Source organism: Acanthisitta chloris, unplaced genomic scaffold (genome assembly GCF_000695815.1).
Source record: "Acanthisitta chloris isolate BGI_N310 unplaced genomic scaffold, ASM69581v1 scaffold6122, whole genome shotgun sequence".
Lineage (NCBI taxonomy): Eukaryota > Metazoa > Chordata > Aves > Passeriformes > Acanthisittidae > Acanthisitta > Acanthisitta chloris.
The window spans coordinates 3,588-13,132 of NW_008660934.1; the positions used below are offsets into that span (position 1 = coordinate 3,588).

At 45.0% G+C, this 9,545-nt stretch overlaps 1 protein-coding gene across 1 annotated transcript; it reads left to right on the forward strand.

Moving 5' to 3' along the window:
- Positions 1-1,297: 1,297 nt before the first annotated feature.
- EIF4H (eukaryotic translation initiation factor 4H) lies at positions 1,298-7,453 on the forward strand (the record flags this gene model as incomplete). Its single annotated transcript, XM_009070010.1, has 6 exons — positions 1,298-1,508; positions 2,445-2,509; positions 2,618-2,717; positions 3,374-3,439; positions 5,287-5,445; positions 5,561-7,453. Coding segments are annotated over 6 exons (738 nt in total), but the record flags the coding sequence as incomplete, so codon positions are not given.
- Between the last annotated feature and the right edge of the window lie 2,092 nt (positions 7,454-9,545).

The window sequence follows — 9,545 nt, forward strand, 5'->3', positions numbered from 1 at the left end:
AATACATTTAGCAGCATATTGATAGTGTTGGTGACAAAACGATTCCTGCATGAAGCTGCTGCCATAAAAAGGCACAATGACAGGTTCACCTAGGAAGAGTTAAGGAATCTTATATAAGTTTAATGCATTATCTGATTCATTAGTAATATTTATTCTGGAATGGCAAAAAATACTGACAAGGACATTGCTTGCCCAGTGGGTTTTCTGCAGATGCAACCAGCCAGAATAAAAGGCAATAACAACATTTGACCTTCTGTATTTTAGGTAGGACTCTGCAGCAGTCTAATTGGTCCATGTCACATTGGCAACTCCTGCTCTGGTACAGCTTGTGTTCCACTGCCCTTTGAAATGCACAGGGAAAGGGAGCAGACAGGAGCAAAGCCCAGTGGAAGGGAGGTGACAGGGAGGATGGGCAGAGTGGCAGGTAGGATCTCAGGGCAAGGTCAGAGATTGCTTAGGTGGGGCAGATAGTGTTGGAGCCAGTGGCATCCTGGAGTCTAGGAGCCAGGAGCTTTCACTTCTTGTACAAATGTTGCTCTGTAAAGGAGATCAACGTTGGCTTTAGAAGATTAGGCTCTGCAGGAAGTTAACACCCAGGTATGTTGCATTGGTACAGTAAAGAATTCAGCTGGGACAGCATAGTTCTTCAGCACCTAGTGCCCAGAGCTTCACTAGGACTGAGGGATGAGACATAAGACAACTTAAGTCTACTTGTGTCTGTAACTCACCAGACACAGGAAACATCCAGATAGCACTTAAATTGGGTTCTCTGTCTCAGAACCCCCTTACTCAACCAAGTTTTTTATTGTGTGTTCAGTTCAAAGCATTCCAGTCCAGATATCTGACAGTTATGGCAACAGCTTCAGACTAAGGAGAAGGTGTTTCTGTTCAGCTAAATGCTGCTGAGATAATTTGGCTGATTATGGAGTGGGTGTTGGTAATACACTCTTTAGTTAAAAGCACTGGATCCAGCTTAATTTCAGGCTAAGCTGACAAGCCTGTGCCATACAAGTATTGCTTCAGTACTACAAATTAGTCTTAAAACTTAGGCTAGGATGTGGTTTCTAAGAGCTAAAGTTTTTGAGCAGAGGACAGTAGAGATAACCTTACATTTTCTCTTAATGAATTGTGGGATGAGAAAGTCCATGCATCACTCATGGATTTAACTGTATTGTTCAGTTGTTTTCCCACTGAAGTGCTGCATCAGGTAATACTGGAAAGGAGTTGAAGGCAGGTGGAGGGATAGGATAGCTAACCAGAGTTGTGGGAAAACCCACTGGCTGTGCTGGGGAGTCAGTTCCAGAGACACTGTGCTCTCTCCAACAGGTCTCGTGGTGGTGGCCTTGGTTCCCGCAAAAACAAAGAGCTGCCCACAGAACCCCCTTTCACAGCCTACGTGGGGAACCTGCCCTTCAACACTGTGCAAGGAGACATAGATGCCATCTTCAAGGATCTCAGTATAAGGAGTGTACGACTAGTCAGGGACAAGGAAACAGACAAATTTAAAGGTGAGTGTTCAAGTTGGTTTGTTTGTAGATGAATAACTGGTAATCAGCCATTTTAATGGGGACCTTCAGTCTAAAGCACAGTTAGCTGGTTAACATCATCTCTGTGTGACTTCTCTCATTCACTAACAATGTCACATTTGAATGAGATTTGCTGTTACTTCATCTCCTTCCAATACACACTAACCCCAGTGACAAGAGTCAATATTTGCCCTGCCATAAAAGGACTTTCCCAAACCTTGTTTGCCTTGTATAAATTCTACCAGAGCTGAAGTATCTGACCCACTTAGGACCTGTGACCTCAAGCATTGAGTACTTACACAATCTTCTTTCCTTCAGAATGCTCCCATTGCTCTGTCTTGTTTTTTAGTAGACAGGGAGAAAAAGCAAGTAGCTAAACCATTCAGGCAGTTGTTTTAGAGGATGCAAATCCAATTTCCATTGGAATTGGCCAGTGGAAAGGCCATTTGTAAGTTCCTTTTAGGAGTGGAAAAGGCTTAACTTGGATAACAGAGGGTCTTACAATGGAGTAAATCCACTAAATGATGGGATGGCACAAAATCAGATTGGCCCAGCAGGTATTTCAAATTGTTGTTTAAAAATGTAGGAATGAAATGTCAGTATTCAGCTAATTAACTGTGTGAAGGAATAGATCAAATCTAATCTGTAATGAGAACTGTGGAAAAGGGAATTAGGCTCTTAGCATTCACATGGTTCCTGTGCAGAGTTGTGTTTCAGGATTTGCCCCATCAGTAGCAGGAACAGGTAAATTCATGCCTTGTTAAGGGTGGTTGGTTTCTGAGCCATGTGCATCTTGCACTTATGCCATCACAGCTCATGTTTTGGAGAGAAGGGAGGCTCTTAGCAGACATGCAGGAAGAGCAGCTTCCTCCAAAGGCCTTTTAAAGTGCTATTAACTCGTGAGGTTTTCTTTTACAGGATTTTGTTACGTAGAGTTCGATGAAGTCGAGTCACTCAAGGAAGCTCTTACATATGATGGTGCAGTAAGTACACTTGCAATTAATTTGTGAAATCAAAGATAAGCATAAGTCTGAAATTCCTTGGCAGCCCTTGTGATACATCCTGAACAGATTCTCCTCTTGATTTAACAGCTTTTGGGTGACCGGTCACTCCGAGTGGACATAGCAGAAGGCAGAAAACAGGATAAAGGTGGCTTTGGCTTCAGAAAAGGTGGTGGGCCTGATGACAGAGGTGACTCCCATTTTTCTAAGTACCTTCTTAAATATAATGCTTGTGGTTATGTCTTCTGGTGCTAATGAGTGCTAAGACAAGGCATGCAAGTGAACGTGATTATATTGGAAGGAGAAATTTTGTCTCTATAATACATGTTTCTATCCAGCTGCTGCTGTCGCTCCTGAGGTGTCTGGAATTTAGCTGTGCTTTGTGTCCAAAGGCTGAGAATGTTGTCACTCCTAGCCCAGGAAGTGAGACCAATACCCCTAATAATGTGCTGTGTCTTGCAGAGGACAATCATAAGCCCAACAGTCTGATCTGCTACTCTTTTATAGTGATGTAAGGAAAGTAAGCACAAGTGGCTAAATAATTGGTTTGGACTATGTCTCCTGTTGGTGTGAAAACAGGCTTGGCTGTACTTGAAGCTTGGTTGAACCAGACTCACTGAAGGTTTCCACTAAATATGTTCTAGAGAAACTTTTCTGACCACTTATTCTTGGTTAACTTAAAGTAACCATTTGTTCCTGTGCAATGGAACTTGGTGGCACCAAGAGGAAAGGATTTTCCAGCAGCATGACTTTGGATATTGAAGGACTGAAACACTGGTTTGGTGTCCCCTTGCTCAGTTTTTCCCACAGCTTCAGATCTGAACACAATTGTGGCTTTTTTCCTAGGAATGGGAGGAGGTTCCCGAGAATCCAGAGGAGGTGGATGGGATTCCAGAGATGACTTCAATTCTGGTATCAGTATTAACACTTATACAGATAGGAAGCCTAAAAGGCACTGAAATGTTCTCATTTTTCTTTGTCCCCATTACTGCTTTGATTGAGTCTACTGTATGTGCCAACTTTGGGCATCCTGCAGCTGTGGTGGGATTCTCCAGGGGGAATCTCCTGTTGCCTTGGAACAGAGGGAAGAGTCTTGATTGTGAGTTCTATGAAACAGCCCTAAGTGACAGAGTACTTGCCCAGATGTAGCCTGTGGTGTCTGTTTTAAGTATTTCTCAAGCATAAAACTAAGTACCTTTCTCAATAGTAGCAGAAACAGACAGATCATGTGGAAAAACTGATAGTCTTCCAGAGCAGAGACTTTCACCTTCTTGAGATGTGACATTATATATGTATTCCTGAAACAACTGACTTCTCCAAAGATGGATTTAGTGGTCAAATGCACTTTTAAATGCAAAATGTTCCTGAACATTTACACCTCTTAGAGCAGTGTAGTGACTGTGAGCTTGCTGAGTGGAAGGTTGTGATGGAGCCACCCAGTTTGCTCTTGAATTCCAGCCAGCTTCTAGCTGTGGGAATCCAAGGTGACATTAACACAATTGCTGTTGTCCTCTGAACTCAGGGGTTTGGTCCATTTTCTGATGGGGTGATGTTGGCAGTGTCTGGTCTCTGTGTGAGTGGAATGGACGATGCAGGAGTGGTGCTCAGGTGTGCCCTTGCCACCAGCACGAGGCTGAGGCATGATGCTGGAGAGAGGAGGCTTTGCTACAGTGCTGTGCTTAACCTGCCTTCATAGCTGAGCATTCTGGTGTCACCTGCTTTGGCAGCTTCTCCAAATGTGGATGCATTTCAACTTGTTAAATGCTGGATGAGTGATTTGTGAGCCAAAAATTTAGCTTTTAAGTCTTAGTTGCTACAGAAGCTTTTCTTCTCAGGTTGTACAGCCTTGCTCCGGATCAAGTCTTTAAAGATGATTGTTTGGCACTAAAGTAAGTAAGGGACAGCTCTGCAACTCTGCCAAATGCTGAAGTGGAAAGGAAAAAAATCTCAGTCGGGAACCAAACAGCTTCTTCCAGGCAGCTTCTGAAAATCTGAGTGTGCTCCCTTTGGTGTGCTGTTTGCCTGAAGTATCCTCCTCCCATTGGATGCAGCAATGGGGGCTTGGAGAGATACTCCAGGACAGTCATTGATGGAGACTGGAATGCTGGTCAGTGACAGGTCTTGATGTTTTTGATACCTAAACTGAAGGAATGCACTCAGGTTCATATTTGAAGTCTGAATTACTTTTGGGGTTTTTTTTCCCCAGCCCTTCAATTAGTCTAGTAAATGCCTGATCAGTTTATAGTAAACTAGAAGCCATGGGGATTTGCTCTGCTTTTCAGAGGCTCTGTGCTGGAAGGACTGTGTCTTTCACTGCTCCCAAGCTGTTTTCCCATTTGCTCTGCTCCTGCAGATTCCATGCTAAGGCTGTATCCAGTGTGATCTTCTGGCTACGGAAGTACTCTGAGTACTTGTAGTGTTGTCTCTGAATTCAGCTAATGGTGTTAACAATCTGCAGTTGCAGCTGAGGCTCATATTTTAGGCTCACTTGAGCCACTCTCCAACACGCCAATAAGCCTCTAAGTGGATAAAGCACTTTCTGAACTTGGCATAGTATACTTGGTTTCAGATGGAACCTGAATGACTCTTGTAGGACGTGCTAGAGGTCCATGAAGCAATCTGCCTGCAGACAAAGGCTCTCAGTGCACCATCTTGGATTGGCAGCAGTGACTTGCAAGGTTTCCCAGTCATCCAGATAAAAATCTAGATGAAAAACGTTGCCAAACATGCTCTTTAAATTCACTGTTTTCCATCTTCAGGATTCAAAGATGATGACTTCTTGGGAGGTCGGGGTAGAGGAACTCGCCCCGGTGACCGGCGACCACCAGGTGCCTCCATGGGAAGTGGTGGCACCGGTCGCTTCAGGGATGGACCTCCCCTGCGTGGGTCTTCCATGGACTTCAGAGAGCCAACAGAAGGTAAACTGAGCTTCTCTACCTCAGCCTTCCTTTGGGAAGGAGACTGCTGGTTCCTGTTGGGGGTAGAGCCACTGCCCTGGGCACAGGTGTTGAAACAGGAATGTTTTTCTTGCAGAGGAGAGAGCACAGCGTCCCCGACTGCAGCTCAAGCCCCGAACGGTCGATACTCCCCTCAATCAAGTAGCCAATCCAAACTCTGCGATCTTCGGCGGAGCCAAGCCCCGGGAGGAAGTAGTAAAAGAGCACGACTGAGTGTGGGGTTGGGAGGGAATGGGGAGGCGGGAGAGAAAGCAAGACAGTACAGAGTGACTGGCTCTGCTGGAATGTCAACCCTGCAGTTTACCATTCCTGCCATCTGGTATTTGTCCTCTTTGAAACCGAAAACACAGAGCTTGTGAATGCATGTCAGCTGTTAACAAGTGGTTTTTAGTACGTTCTTGGCTTTGCTGTATCTAGTGCCTGCTTTGTGCTGAGTTTCCTTCTTCTGTTTCCTTCCAAGCAGCACAATTGCCAGTAGATGAGGCAGTGTGGCTGCTTCCACGAGCGTGGAGGTCTCTGGACAAAGGTGCTGCTTCACTTCTTCCTTTCTGGGTTTGTTTTACTTTAGAAGCACAGGTTAGACTTAGTTATTTCCCTGTATCATTTCCTTTTTCTTCCTCAGTGCTCCTCTTCTGACCTGCATGTCTCGTTCTGTATTGCTGTGGCTCTGAAGAGGAAAACTGAAGAGTCCTGATGAGTTGAACAGAGAAATTGACAGTTCTAACCGAGTAGTGAAATACCATTTATTTATGACAGTTGGTGAGAGAGTTACTGTGCACAGCAGAGCTCCTTACTAAACCATAGGGGCAGCTGCCCTTTCACAGGGGTTGCCAGGAGGGCTCAGTTTAGTGATGCCTTGCCTGACAAGCCTGGTGAATAGCTGGTGGAATCAGTATGGATAAAGCCTTCTCCAGCAGACTTCTCCCTGCTGATTCTTGACTTCCAAATGGTATGATACTACTTGACCTCTGAGCTCAAGGTTAGTGCTGCAAAACTGTGCCTGTTTGAGCACAACTGCTCATTGGCTCTTTCTGCTTACTTTTTTGGGTTTTACATGTTTGGTAAATTTTTAACTGAAGTTTCTACAAATAAAATTGACTTTTTTTATTTTTGCTGAAGGAGTGTATCCTTTGCCATGCAGTATGTGGTCACCATCACCCCCTGTATTTCTTTGCCCAGTGGGCTACAGTTTTAAGACCTCAGCTTTCAGAATAACTTGCAAATGGGCAGATTAGAGATCTTTCTGCTAGAGATTCTCCTGTAGAAGTTTGGGTAAAATTTATCTCTTGTTGCTGCACCTCTCTTCACTTGAACTGTTTCTTGCCAGTGTTGTGTGGGAGGAGGGAGGGGAGGCTGGAGCAAAAGGAGAGATCATTCATGTTTCAAACCAAAACCAGGCTCTGCCACACTGAGGTGTGGGTATGTCCAGTGCATGAGAGAAACTTGGGCCCCTAAAGCTAGTGCTGAGAGCCTTCAGCTACACCAGCCAGCACCCCAGAGTTACCTGCAAGAGGAGGTTGGAAGTGTGGCTGCTCCCCTACCAGCACCACTGCTAGAGATTAATTTCTTCCCTAAAGTTCCTGGTTTAAGTCAGAGTCCCAGCAATTTACAGAACTGCTCTTTCCTTCCTTCTGCCTTTCACTTAATCTGCTTCTGAGATAAGAACCATTTGTCTAACACTAATACTTAATTTAAGACAGACATGCATTTGTGTGGTTGTATTCCAAACCAATAATTGATCTATTTACATCTTCAATGTGGAAAAGATTTTAAGAACAAATTCCCATACACAAAAAAAAAAAACACCTCACCTCTAGTCAAGACAAGTTGACTTTTAAATGTAAAAACAAAAAAAAAAAAAAAGAAAAGAATTCCAAACACTTAACACATTCTGCTTCATAACAAGATAAATTTATGGATATGGTATTTTGTGAATGATCTTTTAAATAAAATAAAACATTAAGTAATATTTAACATTGGTCTTTATTTGAGTCTGCTCTAGCATGTTTTTCCCCTCCTCAGTTTTCAAATCCTGTGTTAATTTGGAAATTTGCTTCCTTAACATTTTCTGGGGAAGCAGTACCAGAGCCATTCTGATCCAAAGTCATGGGAGGAGGGGAGGAATCTAACCCAGATAGTGCTGGAACATGCAGGACAGTGAGTAAAGAAACAGTACTGGAACATGCAGGACAGTGAGTAAAGAACATTGATGGGTGGAAGTGAGCCCAGGTTGGTTGTCCTGTGGTCTCAGTGTCACTCCAGGTGCAGTGCTGAGGCTGCCAGGTGGGATTTGGAAGTCCTGTAGCTCCCAGGTCCTACAGCTGTGTCCCCCAGCTGAGTGCTGCTGCCCTCTGCACTGGGCAGGATGTGTCCCTCAGTGTGAGCAGTGTTGTGGTGAGACAGAGTAAATGCACCAGGTGCTGCTGTCTTGCCCAGTTTCTCCCATCTTTTCCAACTGACCTGTTTCCCAGTAGACATAACAGTTAAGGAAGGAGATTGTTGCCCTGTGCCTTTTTGATGTGCTTACTGCAGGGTGAGTTAAAAGAGACAGAGCCATGTTTTTATTGAGAAATGAGCTCTGACCTCCCTGCTGGTTTTACTGCTCTCTGTAGCCTGAAAGGATGGGAAGTGTTCCTGCTTCCAGCTACTCAGTCCCCCCTCTCTTTAGACCTGCTCTTAGCACAGCTTGAGCAGAGTCCCAGTCCTGCTCTGGAGCCACTGCTGGAGCTGTGTGTGCTGGCACCTGACTGTCCTACCTGGACCATAACCCAAGGGGTGTGTGGAAGAGCAGTGCTGGCAGGGGGACATGTGTCCTGCAGCTGCTGCCACAGCTTGCTCCCAACTGCTCTGTCAGGCCTGATGGTGCTGGAAGCACCATCACTGCATGGAGGGAAGGAACACTGATTTGATTATTTCATCCCTGCATGGAGGGAAGGAACACTGATTTGTGACAGAGGTGGCAAATGGCTCATCTTAGTTCTAGAAATCTTTTTCTGTGTCTCCTAATATTGGTTTGGTCAAGGGCTTCCCACTAATGAATGCAGCCTGATCCCAAAATCATTTAATACCTTTATTTTTTCAGTAGTTCTTCATATGCAGACATCCATGCATTGCCTGGTTTCATTTGAGCATTCCACACTGTGCTTCCCATGCAGCTCAGGGTCAGACTCCTCCAGTCCTTTTTTCTTTCTCTCCTTCAAAAATGTAGTGGATGAACATTTTCCTACCAAACCGACTTGTGTCAACAGCTGACACAACTATATTTAATATATGATGTGGCATTTAAATTTTGTAGGAGGAAACAAGATTCTTTTTCTCTCCTACCAGCAACAATCAGTTGAGGTTTAACCTGTAAAGCTTAACTTTACCTGCAGCTCAAAGCTAAGCCTGGTATGGCAAAGCCCAGACCACGGAGGTACCAGCAGTGGTAGCAAATGGATCATTCACTTTGTGGCTCTTCATGTTCTCACTGAGTTATTTCTAGTAGCTGTGCAGAGCTTACTTCAAGCTTAAAAAAGAATAAACAGGACTGAAGGCAGTTTGGCAGTTCTTGGAATTGAAATTGAGTTTGCTTTGCTACTATAGGAAGTGCTTTGGTGTGTTTCTCCAGTTGGGTTGCAGGTGGGGAAGCTGAGTTATGGGACACTGCAGGAGTGAACTGCAGCATTTAACATGCTGCAAACTCTGCTGGCAACCACCAAAAAATAACCTCCACAGAGCTCCTGAGCCTAGGAGTGCTCCTTGGAGAGCTCAGCCCAGTGCTCCAGCAGCAGCTCAGTGCTGGCACGGGTGTGTTGCCGACCCACTGGGCTGTGCTAGCCTGGAGCAGCTCCTGAGGGGCCTCGTGGTTGTGGCCATCAGTCTAGTTCTGCTGGCTGAAGGAAGAGGTGGTGATGGTAGATGGTAAATTTACACCCTTGGGGGTGACTTCCTGCCCTTCCTCAAGTAGCAGCAACTTCTTCACCTGCTCCTGAGATGCACTGGCCCTACTGAAAGCATTTCCACTGCTGACTGAATTTCTGAAGTTCTGCCAGGTGTCCCAGGGCTGGTGGTGGTGGTGG